The 21663-nt window shown below is 45.3% G+C and overlaps 1 protein-coding gene across 5 annotated transcripts; it reads left to right on the plus strand.

Annotated features, from left to right (window-relative positions):
* Positions 1 to 103: 103 nt before the first annotated feature.
* SNPH (syntaphilin) lies at positions 104 to 21556 on the plus strand. Of its 5 annotated transcripts, none has more exons than XM_056548900.1 (5): positions 104 to 205; positions 9012 to 9102; positions 9662 to 9766; positions 12467 to 12616; positions 19177 to 21554. In XM_056548900.1, exons 1-5 carry the CDS (start codon positions 190 to 192, stop codon positions 20126 to 20128), a joined length of 1314 nt encoding a protein of 437 aa, XP_056404875.1. In that variant the 5' UTR covers positions 104 to 189; the 3' UTR covers positions 20129 to 21554. The 5 variants fall into 5 exon arrangements, with proteins under 5 accessions (XP_056404875.1, XP_056404879.1, XP_056404878.1 ...); XM_056548904.1 differs by lacking the exon at positions 104 to 205 and adding an exon at positions 2191 to 2214 and having other exon boundaries at positions 19177 to 21553; XM_056548903.1 differs by lacking the exon at positions 104 to 205 and adding an exon at positions 2234 to 2257 and having other exon boundaries at positions 19177 to 21553.
* Positions 21557 to 21663: the final 107 nt, after the last annotated feature.

A 21663-nucleotide genomic window follows, 5' to 3' on the forward strand; every position in this document is an offset into this window, starting at 1 on the left:
CATGCAAACGTGCGACCGTTCTGGCCGCAATATTCCACCTTACACCGGCGCTCCTCCACCCCCAGACCTCCGCTCGTCTCTGTGTCTTTAAGGATGACGCAGCGTCTCCTCCCCCTCTCCCCGGTGTCCCCCGGCCCACACCTCTCCTCTCCGTACTCCTCCTCCGCCGGCCGGAGCTGCGGCAGCATCATGCAGAGCCCCGCAGGTGACACCGCCCGGACCGGGGCTGCACACTGGGGGGTGACATATGGGGGTGCACCGCACTGACATCCAGCGTGCTACCGGAGGATTAGGGGGTGCAAAGTGCCTGGAAAATGTGTGTGAGGGGTGCAGTGCTGCACGGGGAGAATTGCAGGGTGTTAACTAATTATAGGGTGCAGCGAGGAGGATTAGGGGTGCAGGTTCTGCAATGTAAAGGATTGAGTGTTACCTGTGGAAGATCAGGGGGTCAGTGTTATCCTGTGAAGAATTGAGGTGGCTCAGAGTGTTACCCTGTGAAGGTTTGGGGGGAGAGTGTTACCCTGTGCAGAATTAGGGGGGGGGGGGGGTGTTACCCTGTGCCGGATTGGGGGGTGGAGAGTGTTGCCCTGTGCCGGATTGGGGGGTGGAGAGTGTTACCCTGTGCAGGATTGGGGGGAGGGGGGGGGGGGGGTGGAGAGTGTTACCCTGTGCAGGATTGGGGGGAGGGGGGGGGGTGGAGAGTGTTACCCTGTGCCGGATTGGGGGGTGGAGAGTGTTACCCTGTGCCGGATTGGGGGGTGGAGAGTGTTACCCTGTGCCGGATTGGGGGGTGGAGAGTGTTACCCTGTGCAGGATTGGGGGGGGTGGAGAATGTTACCCTGTGCAGGATTGGGGGGGGGGGGGGGGTGGAGAGTGTTACCCTGTGCAGGATGGGGGGGGGGGGGGTGGAGAGTGTTACCCTGTGCAGGATTGGGGAGGTTGGAGAGTGTCACCCTGGTGAAGGATTGGTGGGGGGGGGGGGGGGGGTGGAGAGTGTTATTCTGGTGAAGGATTGGGGGGGGGGGGGGTGGAGAGTGTTATTCTGGTGAAGGATTGGGGGGGGTGGAGAGTGTTATTCTGGTGAAGGATTGGGGGGGGGGTAGAGAGTGTTATTCTGGTGAAGGATTGGGGGGGGGGTAGAGAGTGTTATTCTGGTGAAGGATTGGGGGGGGGGGGTAGAGAGTGTTATTCTGGTGAAGGATTGGGGGGGGGTAGAGAGTGTTATTCTGGTGAAGGATTTGAGGGGTGGAGACTGATACCCTAGTGGAGGATTTGAGGGGTGGAGAGTGTTACCCTAGTGGAGGATTTGAGGGGTGGAGAGTGTTACCCTAGTGGAGGATTTGAGGGGTGAAGAGTGTTACCCTAGTGGAGGATTTGGGGGGGTGAAGAGTGTTACCCTAGTGGAGGATTTGAGGGGTGGAGAGTTACCCTAGTGGAGGATTTGAGGGGTGAAGAGTGTTACCCTAGTGGAGGATTGGGGGGGGGGGGGGTGAAGTGTTACCCTGTGGAGGATTGGGGGTGCGGTTTGTTGGGTAGTAGCAGCTGATCCCTGTTGATGATTTATACCAGTTCTCTGGTGTGATGACTCTGGATCAGATACAGAGGAGATTTTTGCAGAATAGTAATGAAGATCTGTCAGCTGACAGCAATTCGCTTAAAGGGAAACCCCGATCTCCTGCCTCTCTGCTTGTATATCGCCTTGGTTTACAATTACCGTACTTTATTGGCTTCATATCTAATTCCACTGTTGTCTTATTCCAGGTAGAGCACCAAAACTTTTACTAGTCTCAGGGCAAGTGGATGTCCAACTTTTTAGGAAATAATTATTTCTGTGGCGGAGAGAACACTCAGTGATTTGGTGCCGTGGTATATACCATAGTGATAAACAACTGGCGTCTGAGGGGACCCCGCTATTCATTGTGACTGTGATATTGCTTTGGATTGATACAATGTTGGCAGTGGGACCTTACAAACTACTAAGGCTACATGTGCCCAATATGATATTGGAAAAATCTTATTGGGGGAGATTTATCAAAACCTGTGCAGAGGACGAGTGGGGCAGTTGCCCATAGCAACCAATCAGATTGCTTCTTTCATTTTCCACAGGCCTCTTTAGAGGCCTGTGGAAAATGAAAGAAGCAATCTGATTGGTTGCTATGGGCAACTGCACCACTCTTCCTCTGCACAGGTTTTGATAAATCTCCCCCATTGTTCGTAAGTTGGAGTCTGATATTGGGGGTCAGTCATTACTATTAAGGTGGGCCCCAGTTGTGCAATGTGATGTGTAGATGGATTGCTGCTTGCTTGGTTGTTTTTCCAGGAAGGTGCTACCATTTCTCCCACTCAGTATGGGGTTAACATTAGACACAAATGTCCCCCATACCTGGCCATTGAGTCAGGCTGTGTATGTACCGAGCATTATGATAGGGTACGAGCTGTGCTCCTAATAATGGGGATGGGGGTGTCACTTTAGAGGTGCCATTTAGAGATGAGCGAACTTACAGTAAATTCGATTTGTCACGAACTTCTCGGCTCGGCAGTTGATGACTTATCCTGCGTAAATTAGTTCAGCCTTCAGGTGCTCCGATGGGCTGGAAAAGGTGGATACAGTCCTAGGAAACTCTTTCCTAGTAATGTATCCACCTTTTCCAGCCCACTAGAGCACCTGAAGGCTGAACTAATTTACGCAGGATAAGTCATCAACTGCCGAGCCGAGAAGTTTGTGACGAATCGAATTTACTGTAAGTTCGCTCATCTCTTGTGCCATTATATCTCAAGGACAAACTGCACATTGACTTGTCCCATAGATCTTGCAGTCCTGTCCCTGAGCTTGTGCATGGTCCTTAAGTCACGTACCAGCATGGTTCATTAATACAACCTTTGGTCTTGTCATAAAGGTGACTTAGAGCTGTTAATCTCTGTTCTATGTGTCCATATATATCTCGCTGCCAATATTCCCTCCGGATGTGTGCAGCGCCTCTTCCGTGCATTTGCTGTTATTGTGAAGGTCACACAGGGCTCTAGCTTTACCACTCTTATGATCCGCTGTGACGGCCGCAAGGTTGGGGCATCTGTTCTGTTTTTAAGCCTCCATCAGCGAGACGCATGGTTGACTGTGTGGGTGGATCTCTTGGGTCTAGAACACTGTAATTCTGCTGAAGGGAGCTGTGTAGTACGAGGGTGTGATCGCAGGATGGGAGAATGCAGGCTTTCTGCACATTTATTATAGATGCTGTGGGGCCCTGGGTTTGCTCAGACGGTATAGTGTTGAGGCATCCTGTTGCTCATTCATATGACTAACACTCTCCTCTGCCCCCGCCTCATTCAGGCCTAGTTGAGCATTGCACTTATTTACCCCGAAACTCTATTTCCCATTACCCATCGTTGCAATCCTTGAAGGGGTAAATACCAGCGCTATGTGGATAATACAAGTATTTTATTGAGGAATTAAAGGGGTATTCCAGGATTTTTTTCATTTGCCTATGCTACAGGGGCTGTAAAGTTAGTCTAGTACATAATATAGTGTCTGTACCTGTGTGTTACGGTTTTCTCACAATTCTTCAGTGATTTTCACCCCAATATTTATTTTTAACAGCATACAAAATGACTGTTGTCTCAGATTTTTCCCAGGTTGCAATGCGGCCGAGACCTGGCTCACTAGTCAGCTGATGACAGGGAGTAGAGCTGGGCGGTATGACCAAATATGTGTATCACGGTATTTTTTTAACTTACGGCGGTTCCACGGTATATAACGGTATTTTCACCCCCCCCCCCCCCCAAATCATGTGACCCGCCAGTGCTGTTCTGCTCCCCCCAATTAATGATCAGCCCAGCGGGGTACTACTCGCATATGTCACCTTCAAGCACTGCCCTCCTCCTCTTTGTTGGGGGCAGCCGGCGATGGAACTCACTGTACGCCAGTGGTCTCCAACCTGCGGACCTCCAGTTGTTGCAAAACTACAACTCCCAGCATACCCGGACAGCCAATGGCTGTCCGGGCATGCTGGGAGCTGTAGTTTTGCAACAGCTGGAGGTCCGCAGGTTTCAGACCACTGCTGTACACGGTATCCCTATGCCCGGGCTGCAAAAGATAGAGAAAATAAACTTTAACTTACCTACGTCGGCCACACGCTGTTCCTTGGGACTGGAACGTCAGACAGCCGTCGGCCTATCACCGGCCGCAGCGATGTCCCGCCCCGGCCAGTGATAGGCTGAGCCCATTGTCACGTAAGAAGCCGGCCAGAGCTCCTTACATGACAGTGGGCTCAGCGTATCACTGGCCGGGGCGGGGCATGCTGAAGGCTGTCCGACGTTCCCGTCCCCAGCGTGTGGCCGACGTGAGTTACAGTTTATTTTCTTTATCTTTTGCAGCCCGGGCATAGGGATACAGTGTACAGCAGTGGTCTCCAACCTGCGGACCACTAGCTGTTGCAAAACTACAACTCCCAGCATGCCTGGACAGCCGTTGGCTGTCCGGGCATGCTGGGAGTTGTAGTTTTGCAACATCTGGAGGTCTGCAGGTTGGAGACCACTGGCGTACAGTATAGAGCTCCGGCGGCCTCCAACAAAGAGGAGGAGGGCAGTGCTTGCGGGTGACATGTGAGTAGTACCCCAATGGGCTGATCATTAATTTGGGGGGGAGCAGAACAGTGCTGGCGGGTAACATAGGATTAGTGTGGGGACAGCGCTGTGCTGGGCTGATAATACATTCCCGAGGGGGAGGGGCCCAACCGATAGTGTGGTATGGGGGAAAATTCAGATCGTGCAGCCCAAAAAATTTGGTATTCGGTATGAACCGGTTTACCGCCCAGCCCTAACGGGGAGCCTGTCTGCTTCAACGGGTGGAGGGATCGCTTGGTGGAAGATCAATCATCAACTAATGCAACAGCTGTAGGCACCCTGATTGAAAATCACAGGTCTTTTAAATGGATGCAGCTCATTTATGTTTCAATGGATGGGGTGGCTGATGTGTTGGAGGGAGGAAAATGGAATTGTGGGATTTGTAGTAAAAAAAAAAAAAAGTCAAACAGGAAATACTAGTTCACAAAAAGCTAGCCACAGTGTTACGGTAATCTAACAACATAACCGTTTAGACCCAAGCCCTAAGGGTGCGTTCACACTGCGGAATCTCCGCGAGCGGAGATTCCGCTTGGTGGCCGCCGTTGCTGTTTCTTCGGCGATAGGGCCGCGGGGCACTGAGCCGTCACCATTGATGGCTATGCAGTGCTTGCCGAATCCGCGCAAAGAATGAACATGTTCTTTCTTTGCGCGGAACAATTTCTGCGGCGGTATTGTCCGCCGCGGAAATTCCGCAGTGTGAACAGGTCTCGCGGAGACCCATTCACACTAATGTTAAGTTCACACCGCGGAATTCCGCTCGCGGAGTTCCGTTTGTGGAATTCCATGGGAATTCCGTAGTATGAACGCACCCTAAGCATGTCCATTACTGTCTGCCAGGTACGTGCTAAAATCACCTTATGGTGGAGAACCCCTTTAAAAATGGATAAAGTGTCTCTGTTGATGGAGATGTTCAAAAGACTCAGTGGTATTCCAAATGTTTAAAAGACAAGGCAACTATAATAAGAATAATGTAAAAAAATTGTATGAGGATATTAATAAATAATTACATATATATATATATATATGTGTGTGTGAATATGCAAATGTTAAAGGTATGTGTTATGCATTAACATTTGCATATACATATATATGTAATTTTTTATTAATATCCTCATACAATTTTTACATTATTCTTATTACAGTTGTTTTGTCTTTTAAACATTTGGAATTCCACTGAGTCTTTTGAACATCTCCATCAATATTGGCTGCCGACTGAGACACTTTATATTTATCCATTTTTATTCCTCAATAAAATACTTGTATTATCCACATAGCGCTGGTATTTACCTATTTATTCCTTTTTATTTTTTTATTTTTTTTATCCCAGCTTAAAATTCTATTTATGGTCTACAGGGACCCATAAAAAATACCTGGCTACTTATCTTTCGGCTACTAATCATAGGAAGCACTGGTATAATTATATATTTAATCCTTGAAGGAAATGAAACTAACCTGAGCTGGGGTCCTCATGTCCCTGGGTCGCAGAGATGGCTCCGTAATGCTGATGTGAACCCATGTAATGCTGTACTGGACCCACAAAACATTTTCTGCCTATGAGAGGCGGACCCCAAAAATCTCAACAAGAACTTCTACACCACCTTGGATGCTTCATATTTCCTTTCTTTTTTTAACTCTTTTTGGAGATTAGAGTGGTATGTCCCTCAGTTTTGCTCTCCCTTTGTGCTTGTAGAGCAGTGTTTTCCAACTAGGGTGCCTCCAGCTCTTGCAACACTACAACTCCCAGCATGCCCGGACAGCCTCTCGCTGGTTGGAAAACACTGTAGTAGAGTACTGAAAAGCCCACTAGAGAATTGGGGCCAACTGGATCTGACCCCCCTATTGTAAAAATCCCATAAAACACCAGGGTGGTCTCTTATCTTTTTGCCAGTGTAAAGAAATAGATGGGGTTGCTTAAAGGGTCACTCTCATTAAAATACATTTTTCCTATTGCACTCCTTATGGTAAATAAATAATATTTCTAATATACTTTGTTTTAAAAAAAATGAAGTTTTCTATGTTTTATTTGTGCTTAAAAAAGCTCAAGAGCACATTTCCCCCATCTTATACACAGACTTTCGACCGAGGCCCAAACACAGGAAGTGCAGCCTGGAGTGCTGAGGGGGGTGTCCAGCCTCATCCAATCATAGCTCCTCTCACACTTAACTGCCATATGCTGTTGGTTGGACCCCCCCTCCCCCCCCCCTCAGCACTCCAGGCTGCACTTCCTGTGTTTGGACTTCGGTCCTAAGTCTGTGTATAAGATGGGGGAAATGTGCTCTTGAGCTTTTTTAAGCACAAATAAAACATAGAAAACTTCATTTTTTTAAACAAAGTATATTAGAAATGTTTTTTATTTACCATAAGGAGTGCAATAGCAAAAATTTGTTTTAATGAGTTACCATTTAACTTTTTATGCCTTTTTTGGTGACTTTGGTTTATGTTTTATAAAATGTTTTATAAAAAATATGGCATTGGAATATTTTATGCTAGTTCTGCACAGAAGGAAAGACCCTATGGAGGCTTCTCTTCTGTGGGCCTATTTTGGGACAGGATAGTTCATTTCTTGCTTTATCAGTTGAAGGAGAGAAGGATGGCATGACCTGAGGTTTGGTTCCCTCTCCATTGTGCCCGTGTAGAAGGGTACCTACTGATGAAGGACGTACTGACCTAGAGCTGAACTAGTGACCCCTTTATACTGGCACCATCTGCATCCCTACCTCTGTGGAACTTCTACGTTGCATTAAAGGGGTACTCTGGTGGAAAACTTTATCCCCTATCCTTTGGATAAGGGATAAGATGTGTAGGGGCGGAGTACCCCTTTAATTCACAGAAATATACCAATTCCCAAACAGGGCGAGATCTATCAGTCAAGGCTGGTGGGGCGAGAAGCAGCCACTGGGGACCCAATGACTTGTGGTTCAGGCAGCATTAAAGGGGGTACTCCCATGGAAAACTTTTTTTTTTTTTAAATCAACTGGTGCCAGAAAGTTAAACAGATTTGTAAATTACTTCTATTAAAAAATCTTATTCCTTTCAGTACTTATTAGCTGCAGAATACTACAGAGGAAATTCTTTTATTTTTGGAACACAGAGCTCTCTGCTGACATCACGAGCACAGTGCTCTCTGCTGACACCTCTGTCCATTTTAAGAGCTGTCCAGAGTAGGAGAAAATCCCCATAGAAAACATATGCTGGTCTGGACAGTTCCTAAAATGGACAGAGATGTCAGCAGAGAGCACTGGGGTCATGATGTCAGCAGAGAGCTCTGTGTTCCAAAAATAAAAGAATTTCCTCTGTAGTATTCTGCAAATAATAAGTACTGAAAGGAATAAGATTTTTTAATAGAAGTAATTTACAAATCTGTTTAACTTTCTGGCACCAGTTGATTTAAAAAAATAAAATGTTTTCCACCGGAGTACCCCTTTAATGTCAGGAAGTGTTGTGGATGGAGTTTAGAACCAGGGGCTCTTGATAAAGCTGTCATTTCTGGGTAGTAGTGGAGGCTGTGTATGAGTCCGGATGACTGGTTATTACGGAGGATCTGATGATGGTTGAGCTGCTGCAGCCTGTGCTCTGGATGTTGTTGCTTGCAGCTAGTAGTGGGTGGAGGAACCAGGAAAAGCTGTATCTGACAGCTTGGGATCCTAATCGAGCATCCTCCTTGTTACTATGGCAACCTTGTGGGATGGATGCGTGATAGGCAGGATGCCATGTCAGCGTGTGACCTCATCCTTCTCCTCCTCCATAACGCTGGTGTGTGGGGACAGGGCGGATGGGGTCTCCCCGCAGGTTTGTGTGTGATTCTTTGTCGTAGTGTCGCGTTTGGCTTTTCTGTCTTTGTTTTATTTTCCTGTGTTCTATATGAAACAAGTGTTAGATAATACGGCTGAACGCACGGCTGCAGGGCACGTTGGCAGCTTTGCATTACACAAGCCACGTCCTGTGGGAATGATCCTGGCAGTGTAGGCCGTTCTGTGGGCACAGGTCAGTACTTGTACTACATACGGTAATTTTTGCAATATTTGTGCTAATTTTTTTTTTTTTACTTAATCGCAAACAAGATACTTTGTTGAAAGGAAGGCAGTAAATGCTGGGCAGAAAGCTTATATAGAACAGCTGTGAACTTGATGTGATGGTAGGTGAAAAAGCTGCAGGGTGGTGGGCCAAAGACTTGGTCAGGGGTCTGCTCCGAGGGGTGAGGAGGAGTATCTGGCACCAGGGCTAGTGTTGTATTGGCTGGTGCCAGTGGGCTTGTAAAATCTCAGAAATTGCTTGGGGTCTGGTGTCAGGTCCTCAGGTTTCTGCCAAGGGGTCAGACTATTGACTGTACTAGTCACATATAGTTTGAGGTTAACCCTAGTGTAATAATCCTAAAATTAAAACCTTTATAGCAGGTGCCCTGTGCCGACCTCTAGTGCCCCCCTGCTGCAGTGCCCCTATGTCTGTGCCAGGAGGCAGAAGGTCATCAGTTGGCTCGCGCAGGTAATCCCCTATCTTGCACACCTCCTTCGCTTAAAGGGGTACTCCACTGGAAAACATTTCTTTTCTAAATCAACTGGGGCCAGAAAGTTGAATAGATTTGTAAATGACTTCTATTTAAAAATCTTAATCCTTCCAGTACTTATCAGCTGTTATATGCTCCGCAGGAAGTCTTTCCTTTTTGAATTTCCTTTCTGTCTGACCACAGTGCTCTCTGCTGACACCTCTGTCCATTTTAGGAACTGTCCAGAGTAGAAGCAAATCCCCATAGCAAACATCTCCTGCTCTGGACAGTTCCTAAAATGGACAGAGATGTCACCAGAGAGCACTGTGATCAGACAGAAAGGAAATTCAAAAAGAAAAGAACTTCCTGTGGAGCATATAACAGCTGATAAGTACTGGACGGATTAAGATTTTTAAATAGAAGTAATTGACAAATCTATTTAACTTTCTGGCACCAGTCGATTTATAATAAATAAATTAAATGTTTTCCAGTGGAGTACCCCTATAAGTATATTTTTTGGAATGATTTTATTGTCTTTGTCTTGTTTTCCCCTTCCAGACGAGCCTCGCCTCCTGTGTCTATGAGGGATCCTTATGGGACGTCATCTCTTAGCAGCAGCACTTCTGGGTCCTATAAGGGAAGTGACAGCAGTCCTGCATCCAGGTAACTGTAGAGATGGGTGGGTGGTCCTCTAGATCACTCACTAGTCATGTGATTTTCTAAAATGGATGCCTTTCTGGTTTCTGCTTTTGGGCCCTCTTAGGCACCAGGGCCCCGGTGCGACTGCTACCTCTGCACCCTTTAAAGCTGCGCTCCTGACTGTAATTATGTAGGTTGTGCTATACCTAAAGGGGTTCTCTGCAATTCAACCTCTATCATCAGCAAAGGGCTCCATAGAACAAAGGAAGATTTCCTGTAGAAAGGTCATAGAGGACAAGTATTTACAACCAATAGTGACCGATCCATGAGCCGAACTAATTAGCTCAAACACCACCCACTTTTTAGAACATGGAGTACTTGGCAAAGCATTTACCCCAAGTGTATAAAAAAGGAGCCTAAAAAGAGAAAGTTTGAAGTTTCCAAGTACTCCATGTTCTAAAAGTGGTTTAGATGCAAAGAACCATATATTTTTTTAGTTCTAAGAATTGTACCTATTGTATTATGTGTTATTATTTTATTAGATTTTCTGTATCTAAACCTCATGTGTTTCAAGCTTTCTCTTTATATGCTAATTTTTTGTACTGAGGTTAAAGGGTACCTCTCATCAAATAAACTTTTGATATATTTTAGATTAATAAATGTTGAATAACTTTCCAATAGCTTCTTTCTATTGTATTTTTCCCGATCAGTCCTGTCAGCAAGCATTTCTGACTCATGCTGGAATCCTAAACACTCAGAGCTGCCAGCCTGCTTTGTTCACAGCCAAACAGACTGTGAACAAAGCAGGCTGGCAGCTCTGAGTGTTCTCCTTTGTGAACAAAGCAGACCAGCAGCTGGTAGTGTTTAGGACTCCAGCATGAGTCTGAAATGATTGCTGCCAGGACTGGTAGGGAGACCCCTAGTGGCCATTTCTTCAAAGTGGAAAATTAAATAGAAAGAAGCATATTTTTTAATAACATGCAATTGTAAAGTTATTCTGCATACATTAATCTATAATATATCAAAAGTTTTTTTTTTGATGGGAGGTACCCTTTAATGCTTTTCCAAGTACTCCAGGTTCTAAAAAAGTGGGTAGTGGCTGAGCTAATCAATTTGGCTCATGGAATGGTCACTATTGGTTTTATATACCTTCTATGTGCACATTTATTCATCCTAGGATAAGAGCACATTGTGTGCTGGAAATGTGAATACATAAGATGCCATGTCTTGACCGACCTTCAGTACCAGCTATATGTAGAACTGTGTGTCTCATAGAGTTTTGATGGACCTTCAGTACCAACTATATGGTCTGATTCTGCACCTTGTTCTCTTGGATTGTAGCGCCACCTATATTTTAGTAATTTAAGATGCCATGCTTGTCTTTTATCACATTTCTACAATAAGGAAAAGCTGATTTTAAGGGTTTTGCCCAGGAATTCTTCCTTCTGTTCTATGGATTTAATCATTTATACATACCTTATTTTTCGCCGTATAAGACGCACTTTTTCTTCCCCAAAACTGGGGGGAAAAGTCGGTGCGTCTTATACGGCGAATACACCTCTATCGCGGCGGTCCCTGCGGCCATCAACGGCCGGGACCCGCGGCTAATACAGGACATCACCGATCGCGGTGATGCCCTGTATTAACCCTTCAGATGCGGCGATCAAAGCTGACCGCCACGTCTGAAGGGAAAATGACACTAACCCGGCTGTTCAGTCGGGCTGTTCGGGATCGCCGCGATTTCACCGCGGCGGTCCCGAACAGCCTGACTGAATAGCCGGGTTAGTGCTTACAGGACACCGGGGGGGACCTTACCTGCCTCCTCGGTGTCTTCTCCGTTCAGGGATCCCCTGTATGGCCGGCGCTCTCCTTCCTCGTCATCACGTCGTTGCGTACGTGCGTCGGGGTGCGTAACGGCGTGATGACGGCGACGGAGAGCGAGGATACCCGGCCAGCAGCAGAGACATTCCGGAGCGACGGGGACACGGCGACAGCGATGGAGCGACATCCAGGACAGCGGTGACGGGTCCGGAGCGGCGGGGACACGTGAGTATTACCTCCTATGCAGTGGTCTTCAATCTGCGGACCTCCAGATGTTGCAAAATTCCAACTCCCAGCATGCCTGGACAGCCAATGGCTGTCCGGGCATGCTGGGAGTTGTAGTTTTGCAACATCTGGAGGTCCGCAGGTTGAAGACCACTATTGGGTTCAAAATCTTTATTTTTTAAGATTATGCACCCATAAATTGGGTGCGTCTTATACGCCGGTGTGTCCTATAGGGCGAAAAATACGGTACGTCCTCTGGCGTTCCTAGACACCAGTGCGTATTGAATGGGGCTGCAGTGCATACTTAAATGCGATGGAGTTGTATTTCCATACGTATGAGCCACTGTGCCCATGTGAACAAAGGAGATGTGGCACTCATAGAGGTGTTGTGGCGGATTCAGTGATCCCACAATACAGACATCAAACTATTAGGGTGTGCATAATGTGTGACCTAAAAAATATCTATCAGAAGTGTGAATGCAGCTTTGGATGTAACTAAAGTATAAATATTATGTAGCTCAGGATTAGTAAAGCAAAATGACCCAGCATTGTATGTACAATAAGAATGACATATTACCGGCCTGTATACAAGTGCTAGATACTGCACTGGTAGCTGTTCTTAGGTAAATCAGATAGTTTTTGTGATACCTTATTGGCACTTGCTTTCTCCCTTTTTAGGCGCTCCAATAAATATAGTCTGTGCAGTGAAAACCATGGGATCAAGCCACCCACCCCTGAGCAATACCTCACCCCCTTACAGCAGAAAGAGGTCTGCATCCGGCACCTGAGAGCAAGACTAAAAGACATGCAGGATGCTCTACTGGAGAGGTAAGGCTGGTAGTCTGCTCCCGTCTGGTCTTACCCATTCACTTTTTAAAGGGGTACTCCGGTGAAAACCTTTTTTCTTTTAAATCAACTGGTGGCAGAAAGTTTAACATATTTGTAAATTACTTCTATTAAAAAATCTTAATCCTTCTAGTACTTATTAGCTGCTGAATGCTACAGAGGAAATTCCTTTTGGAACACTGATGACATCACGAGCACAGTGCTCTCTGCTGACATCTCTGTCCATTTTAGCAACCGTGCATAGCAGATGTATGCTAAGGGCAGTATGGGGACTCAGTGGTTAGCACTGCTGCCTTGCCGTGCTGGGGACTTGGGTTCAAATCCCACTAAGGACAACAATAAATAAAGCATTATTATTATTATTATAATAACGTCAGCAGAGTGAACTGTGGTCATGATGTCATCAGAGAGCATTCCAAAAAGAAAAGAATTTCCTCTGTAGTATTCAGCAGCTAATAAGTACAGGAAGGATTAAGATTTTTTAATAGAAGTAATTTACAAATATGTTTAACTTTCAGCCACCAGTTGATTTAAAAGAAAAAAGGTTTTCACCGGAGTACCCCTTTAAAGGCCCAAAACATGTGATCTTGAGACCCACTCTCAAGATCACCCACCGGTTTACTTCCAAGTATAAAATGTGTTATACCGTCAGCATGTCTTTGTCCACTATTTGTAACAAACCCTCAAGAAGTATTCGGTCAGAACATTCAGCTTCAGTGTTTAAAGGGGTACTCCGGTTAAGTAAAATTTATCCCCTAACCAAACTGGGGTTAATTGTCTGATCACAGGGGGTCCGATCACTTGAACCCCCACAATCTCCTGCCTGGCACCCTGATTCTCCCCTTGAAAGGATCTGTGTCGACCACAGCACGAAAGCTGTATCTCCGGCTCCCCCCATAGAAATGCATGGCTTTGCGCCGTGGTGCCAGCCAGGAGATAGGGGGGATTCCATCGGCCAGATCCCACAACACTTTATTTAAAGGAGTTGTACTGCTTAGTAAAAGATAGATAGGTTTCCATTATTGACTGCAAGTAGAGCTCTTGAAAGTGGTGAGGAACTGAATATCAAAGTGTGTTAGAGCTTTTTTATTGTACAAATATTAAAGTACCTGTCACCATCTATAATTTTGTTTTCTGTCCCTACCTGTTGCCCCACTATCCCTAACCCCCTCCCTGCCTTCAAAAATATTTTTTCGAGCTTTAAAATGTTTTTTTTTTTTTTTTTTTTTTTACTTACCTTATTGCTTATTGTGGCTGGAGCTTCAGGCCGAGGAAGTGGGCATTACCCAGCAGGTGCGACGTCACTGAAGCTTGCTGGGGGCCTTCTTCCACCCTTTGCTCATCTATGCTGTGCTCCCTGTCGAGAGTGCGCATAGATGAGCGGCCAATAGCACGGCAGGCTGCTCCTGGGTCTTCTCCTCCCTGTTTAGCATTGCATGTGCTATCCCGGGAGGAGGAGTATAGGAGCATCTTCTGACCTGCCGTGCTGCGCTTCTGCTGAGACTCGGGACCGATGATCTAACTAAAGAAAATGATGGGTTTTTGTAAAAATAATAAGTAATTTAGTAAAATCCTCCAGTGTTACCTATTATGTCTGACAGGCAGGGAGCGGAGCTGTGTTTATCAGTGTCCCTGCTGCACTGTCAGAGGTCGGACTCATGCCAGGCAGGCAGGAGTCTGAACTCTATGGGAGACTTGCGTCCGGGACCTCTAGGGAGGCCCCTAGTGGTCATTTCAAAGAAAGCTAAAAAAAATATATATATATATATATATATATATATATATATAAATATAAATAGACATTTATGAAAAAAAAATCATGGTGACAGGTACTCTTTAACTCTCTTGTATTTGGCTTGCACTGATCTTGAGTTGGAGCATGTCTTATGGACACTAGTTGCACTAGAGCTGGCTTCTTATAAGTAATAGACTGCTCTTCATCTGTTAGCTGTCTCTAAGTGTCTGCTAATAGTAAGCCAGCACAGCTGTGGCTCTAGCCTTAGGTGTGACTGGAGTATGAGGCATAGCTTAAACACATCAGACGCCTTTTTACAATATTTTTTTAATTCTTCTATAAAAACTGCCTTGTATATGCTTTCATCACTACTAGAGATGAGCGAACTAACAGTAAATTCGATTCGTCACGAAATTCTTGGCTCGGCAGTTGATGACTTATCCTGCATAAATTAGTTCAGCTTTCAGGTGCTCCGGTGGGCTGGAAAAGGTGGATACAGTCCGAGGAGAATCTTTCCTAGGAATGTATCCACCTTTTCCAGCCCACCGGAGCACCGGAAAGCTGAACTAATTTATGCAGGATAAGTCATCAACTGCCGAGCCGAGAAGTTCGTAACGAATCGAATTTACATCTCTAATCACTACCTACAAACTGTGTGAGCTGCCCTCCTTGTAGTCTCTTCCCACCCCCCCCCCCCCCACCATTCATGGCCGTAAATGTGGGCACCCCTGAAATTTTTCTAGAAAATGAAGTATTTCTCACAGGAAAGAATTGCAGTAACACATGTTTTGCTATACAAATGTTTATTCCCTTTGTGTGTATTGCAACTAAACCAAAAAAGGAGGAAAAATAGCAAATTGGACATAATGTCACACCAAACTCCAAAAATGGGCTGGACAAAATTATTGGCACCCTTTCAAAATTGTGGAAAAATAAGATTATTTTAAGCATATAATGCTCCTTTAAACTCACCTGGGGCAAGTAACCGGTGTGGGCAATATAAAAATCGCACCTAAAAGCAAATAAAAAGGAGAGAAGTTCACTTAGTATTTGCATTTTGTGTCTGTGTGTGCCACACTAAGCATGGGCAACAGAAAGAGGAGAAGCAAACTGTCTGAGGACTTGAGAACCAAAATTGTGGAAAATATCAACAATCTCAGGGTTACAAGTCCATCTCCAGAGATCTAGATTTGCCTTTGTCCACAGTGCACAACATTATCAAGAAGTTTGCAGCCCATGGCACTTAGCTAATCTCCCTGGGCGTGGACGGAAGAGAAAAAATTATGTGCGGTTGGTGGTTAAGCAGCCCCAAACAAGTTCCAAAGATATTCAAGCTGACCTGCAGGCTCAGGGAGCATCAGTGTCGGCGCGAACTATCCGCAACATTTAACCCCTTAAGGACACTTGTTTTTTTTTTTTCGTTTTTACATTTTTAAATAAAAAAAATCATAATTCTTTCAATATTGCACCTAAAAATCCATATGAAGGCTTATTTTTTGCACCACCAATTCTACTTTGTAATGACATCAGTCATTTTACCCAAAAATCTATGGCGTAATGGGAAAAAAATCATTGTGCGACAAAATTGAAGAAAAAACGCCATTTTGTAATTTGGGGGCTTTCATTTCTACGCAGTATGTTTTTTGGTAAAAATGACACACCTCTGTAGTCTGTAGGTCCATACAATTAAAATGATCCCCTACTTATATAGGTTTGATTTTGTCGTACTTCTGGAAAAAAATCTTAACTACATGCAGGAAAATTTATACGTTTAAAATAATTTTCTGACCCCTCTAACTTTTTTATTTTTCCGCATACAGGGGAATATGAGGGCTAGTTTTTTTGCGCCGTGATCTGAAGTTTTTAGTGGTATCATTTTTGTATTGATCAGACATTTTTTAATGATCTAAAAAGTGACCAAAAATTTGCTATTTTTGACTGGACTTTTTTGGCACATACGCCATTGACCGTGCGGTTTAATTAACGATATATTTTGATAATTCGGACATCTCCGCACGTGGCGATACCACATGGTTTTTATGGGAAAAGGGGGGTGATTCAAATGTTTATTGGGGGAGGGGGTTAAATGATTTTACCCTTTTTTTCACTTTTTTTTTTTAATATATATTTTTTGCAATGTTATAGCCCCCATAGGGGACTATAACACTGCACACACTGATCTTTTACATTGATCATTGTTATTCCATAGGATAACATTGATCAATGATTCTGTCGCTTGACTGCTCATGCCTGGATCTCAGGTACTGAGCAGTCATTCGGCGATCGGACACACAGGAGGAAGGTAGGGACCCTTGTATTTTCCAGCTGTTCGGGACGCCTCGATTTCGCCACGGCCGTCCCGAACAGCCCTCTGAGCTAGCCGGGGGTAGTTTACTTTGACTTTAGACGCGGCGTTCAAAGTTGATCGCCGCGTCTAAAGTGAAAGTAAACTAGCGCATGGCACTGATCGCAGTGCCGCACACTATTAGCCACGGGTCCCGGCAGTTGTCCCGGCCCGAACTGCCCCGTGTTATAGAAAGGGAGCGTAGAGGTACTCCCTGGGTCCTTAAGAGGTTAAATTAAATGAAAAGCTATGGCAGGAGGCCCAGGAGGACCCCACTGCTGACACAGAGAGACAAAAAAAGCAAGACTACATTTTGTCAAAATGAACTTGAGTAAGCCAAAATCCTTCTTGGAAATTGTCTTGTGGACAGATGAGACCAAGATAGAGCTTTTTGGTAAAGCACATCATTCTACTGTTTACCGAAAATGGAATGAGGCCTACAAAGAAAAGAACACAGTACCTACAGCGAAATATGGTGGAGGTTTTGGGGTTGTTTTGCTGCCTCTGGCACTGGGTGCCTTGAATGAGTACAAGGAATCAAGAAATCTGAGGATTACCCACAGATTTTGGGTCGCACTGTATAGCCCAGTGTCAGAAAGCTGGGTTTGCGTCTTAGATCCAGCAGTACATGACCCCAAACATACGTCAAAAAGCACAGAGAAATGGATGGCAACAAAGCGCTAGAGAGTTCTGAAGTGGCAGCAATGAGTCCAGATCTAAATCCCATTGAACATCTGTGGAGAGATCTTAAAATTGCTGTTGGGAAAAGGCGCCCTTCCAATAAGAGAGACCTGGAGCAGTTTGCAAAGGAAAAGTGGTCCAACATTCCGGCTGAGAGGTGTAAGAAGCTTATTGATGGTTATAGGAAGCAACTCATTTCAGTAATTTTTTCCAAAGGATGTGCAACCAAATATTGAGTTAAGGGTGCCAATAATTTTGTCCAGCCCACTTTTGGAGTTTGGTGTGACACAATGTCCATTTTGCTTTTGTTCCTCCCTTTTTTGGTTTAGTTCCAATACACACAAAAGGAGTAAACATGTGTATAGCAAGACATGTGTTACTGCAATCCTTTCCTGTGAGAAATACTTCATTTTTCAAGAAAAATTTCAGGGGTGCCAACATTTACGGCCATGAATGTATATCTTGCTCTCTATTTCTCAGGTCTTGACCATAGATGAGCTTTTCTGCAAGTAGTACTCGCACAGAACTTCCTATCCATTACTTCTCACAGCACATATCCATCTCTGCTGTGACATAATTCTGGTGAAAGTACACTGGACTGAACAGTGCACTGTGCCGGGTAGGATTTATACAGTGCACTACAGCTGGCATGTGACAGAAGGGGGTACTGATGCACTGTTTTGTAATAAGCAGAAAGGAAACTGCAGCAGCTTAGCAAGGAAGGAGTTACACTAAGTACAGAATTGCTGTTGAGAAATCTAAAAGGAACGGAAGATGAAACTGTAGATATACAGCAGTAGTCACACTGGTATTTACACAAGAGACTGCTGCCTTGAAGTCTATGGCTGGTCAGAGAGGTTAGCAGTGATTTACCTTTCAGGAACAGTGTGAATCATCTTGAGCAGGCAGACTGGCTAGATTGCAGGTAAACAGTCCAGGCTTTCTTACATTCTCTACTACACATGTTAAGCCCCTTCCCAGTTCTTGTGTTTCGTCATGATTTAGCTGTTAATACAAACAGATTTCCCCCTAAGAGGCAGTGGACAGCAGATCACAATAGGGAATTGTATTGTGGTCTGAATGCTTGATAAAGGCACACTTGCCGAAATATCAAACTTTGTTAGATGAAATAAACACAATAGCTTAATTGATTGATTGTTCTGTGACTTTTTTCCACTCTAGTTATGTTGTGCTGGATTGGCACTCCATCTGGTCATGTACACTTGTTGGCACTCCATCTGGTCATGTACACTTGTTGGCACTCCATCTGGTCATGTACACTCTCTACACTTTGTACCGCAGACACATTGAGCAAGTAAATCCAGTGCCAAACGTGACCAACTTATTGCGGATGCGTCACCTGTATTAGAGGAAAAGAGCGCTCTCTGATCTGTCATGTCTTCGATGCATATGCAGTGAGACACAGAAGCTGATGCCTGTCAGTCATAACGCCTGTGTTAATAGGGCTCAATGCTGAAGCCCAAGAACTCTCTTCTAATCACTTGGCGAGAGAGTGGAGAATAAGAGCACAGAGGCGTGCAGCTTCTTTGACACTTCATGGTGAAACAACCACATTGACAGCCGATTCAAAGTTGTGATTGGTATCCTTTAATTATAGTATATGTAACCATGTCTGTGGTTTAGCAATTTTTGAAGTGAAGTTTCACTTTTAAGGCTTTCACGTTAAGAAAAATAAAGTTACTGAACATTATAGGTACAATGTAGTGCAGAAGCATGTTTCATTGAGTCTCATGTACATGCTTTTTTATCTTTATGATTTAGAGACACAGAGGTGGATGAGCTGAGGTCTCAGCTGAGCCGGATGCAGGAAGACTGGATAGAAGAAGAGTGTCACCGAGTGGAGGCGCAGTTGGCTTTGAAAGCTGCCCAGCGAGAGATTCAGCAGCTTCGTGAGGTCATGGAGGGTGTGCGAGGTCGTCTGGGTGAAGAAGATATGGGGATGCAGAAATATTTTGCTGACATTACTCTTCAGAATCGAAAACTAGAAACTCTTCTGCAGAACATGGAGTTGGCACATGATGGCACCATACGTGGCGCAGAAGGAGGCGGCTCCGCTGGAGATTCACCAGCTCGCTCACTCACCCGTAGCTCAACGTACACCAAATTAAGCGAGCCTCCTGTTGGAGATCGCCATTCTCAGGACACTGGAGATAGTGGGTATGCCGCCCCAGATGACAGCAGTGCTGTATCCTCTGGCCCAGAGTTCTACCTAGGGGAAAGCCCTTTGTGTCTTACTGTTCAGCCCCCAGCATTATGTGTAGAGGCGGCTGTCCAGGCCAGCAGCCTCAGTGATTGTGGAGTGCAGACAGATGAAGCTTTAGGATCCCCAGAACCTGAAATGATATTAGAGAAAGTGCTCCAATCACAAGCTGCGGCCAGCCCCACCACTATGGACCTCGAAGAGCCAGAATGTGCAAACGCTGACACAAGCTGTGTGGTGCTAGTAACAGATGGTACTGTGAATCCCGAAAATGCAGACGGCGAGGATCCAGACGCTCCTCTTAGTTACTGGAGTCGACATTTCATTGTAGACCTGTTGGCTGTATTGATTCCTGTGGTACCTACTGTAGCCTGGCTGTGCCGTGCACAGAGGCGCCAAGGACAGCCTGTATACAACATCAGCTCCCTGATGCGCGGCTGCTGCTCTGTGGCCCTGCACTCAATCCGTAGAATCAGTTGTCGCCCAGTCAGTGCCTCAACCAGCCAGCCCTAACCCTGGCGGCTGCCACTGGACACTTAACTTAGCACTTTGTAGGACTCTGGAAGGGAGGTGTCTTAAAGGGAGAAGGGTATTCTCCAGTAGGTGGTTTATACGCCAATGTGTCACTAACTGTGTCCTGCTACAGTAACAATCTTCACATGCGGTATACTATGATAAACATTTCTGGATTTTGGATGGGTTATCTGCTCTTCCTGAGGCTGGGGGTCATTATGCAAGTCGGACTCTGGCCTGCATGGTGCACTGTGTGTTGTTGACACGGTCTGCTGCAGTCAGTTGTGTACATACCTCTAGGACCGATATATAGATGCTGCTGATCCAAGTACAGAGGTTCATCTGCCCATCTACCGACAACAGATCTCATCTACCAGCACCAGGTCTTCTATAGAGCCTGTATCATTACCACATGTTAGTGTACAGGAATCTTTCCTGCTCTCATGTAAGCCATGTACTTGCTTGTAATGACGTACGTGTTTGCTAGCAAATCATATGACCTGTTGGAATGTGTGGGAGTGGTGAGTGGTCATTGAATGTACTATGTACATATATGTTGTATGTGTGAACTATTGCTGTGTATATGTGCCCTGGGCCGGTCCTGACTGCAATTGTTCCAGTGTCTTGTCCTGAACCCAGACCCTTTATCCTTTCTTCGCTGCTGCCTCTCTCCTTTTTTCTTTTCGTTGCTTATGTGACATGGCTTGGAGCATTGTGCTTATGACCCAGAGCATGACCCCAGTTAGGTGCATGCCGGGAGCATGCCCTATATGCCATGTACAGTACCTGCAGCTACCTCCCTTGTGTGTGCCCAAGCCCCACAGTGTCAAATGACTGCTGGAAATTGTCATTGGACCTTGGACCTCACAATAATCATTCTGTTACATTGTGGTCTGCAAAACTTTTTGGTTGGGCAGGAACCCGCTAATAAGTGCTGCCGCCATCTCTGGCACACACTGCTGCGGCTTATAGGCTCTGCTATAGTTGGCTAGGTCCTCTGCACTTGGGGGGGCAGCAGTGCTTTCCCTTTATATTGGCCCATCCTCTGTAGGAGCTGTAGTATCTGTGCTGGTCACTCATGCTGCAATGTGTCTAACGTTCACTCGCGGCACTGTTGGGCATTAGCACAGACTCCACAGGGACTGGGCTAATCTTTTCAGCACTTAAAAAAAATCAATAAAAAAAAATCTTTGCACTTACTCAATCCTCTGTTTTCTGGGAGAGGGCGACCAATGCTACCCGACACATGGTCCTGTTACTCCCTCCCACCAAGCTTTGCGGACAGGACAGCTGATGTTAGAATGAAGTCACTGATGCTATAAATCTATATATAAATAGAGAGATCTATATTTTTGATGTTGCTTGTCATTTGTTGTCCATCCTGCCGAATGTATTAAACTGGCCTGAGCCACATCAACATCCAAGTCCGTCTTATTGGTAGTCTGTGCTAGCGTGTACCCTGGGCAGGGTCATAGGCAGACGTGACAGAGGTAAATACTTTTTCTATTTTATTCTTAAGTTACAATATAGAGTTG

The sequence above is a fragment of the Hyla sarda genome, chromosome 12 (assembly GCF_029499605.1).
Source record: "Hyla sarda isolate aHylSar1 chromosome 12, aHylSar1.hap1, whole genome shotgun sequence".
Classification (NCBI taxonomy): Eukaryota; Metazoa; Chordata; class Amphibia; order Anura; family Hylidae; genus Hyla; species Hyla sarda.

Bases quoted from the DNA above. Each gene is read 5' to 3' on its own strand.
- SNPH (XM_056548899.1), top strand. From the start codon at position 8,310: ATGCGTGATAGGCAGGATGCCATGTCAGCGTGTGACCTCATCCTTCTC. The intron at 9,103-9,661 runs GTAATCCCCTAT...TTCCCCTTCCAG, and splicing joins TCATCAGTTGGCTCGCGCAG to ACGAGCCTCGCCTCCTGTGT. The intron at 12,617-19,176 runs GTAAGGCTGGTA...TTTATGATTTAG, and splicing joins CAGGATGCTCTACTGGAGAG to AGACACAGAGGTGGATGAGC.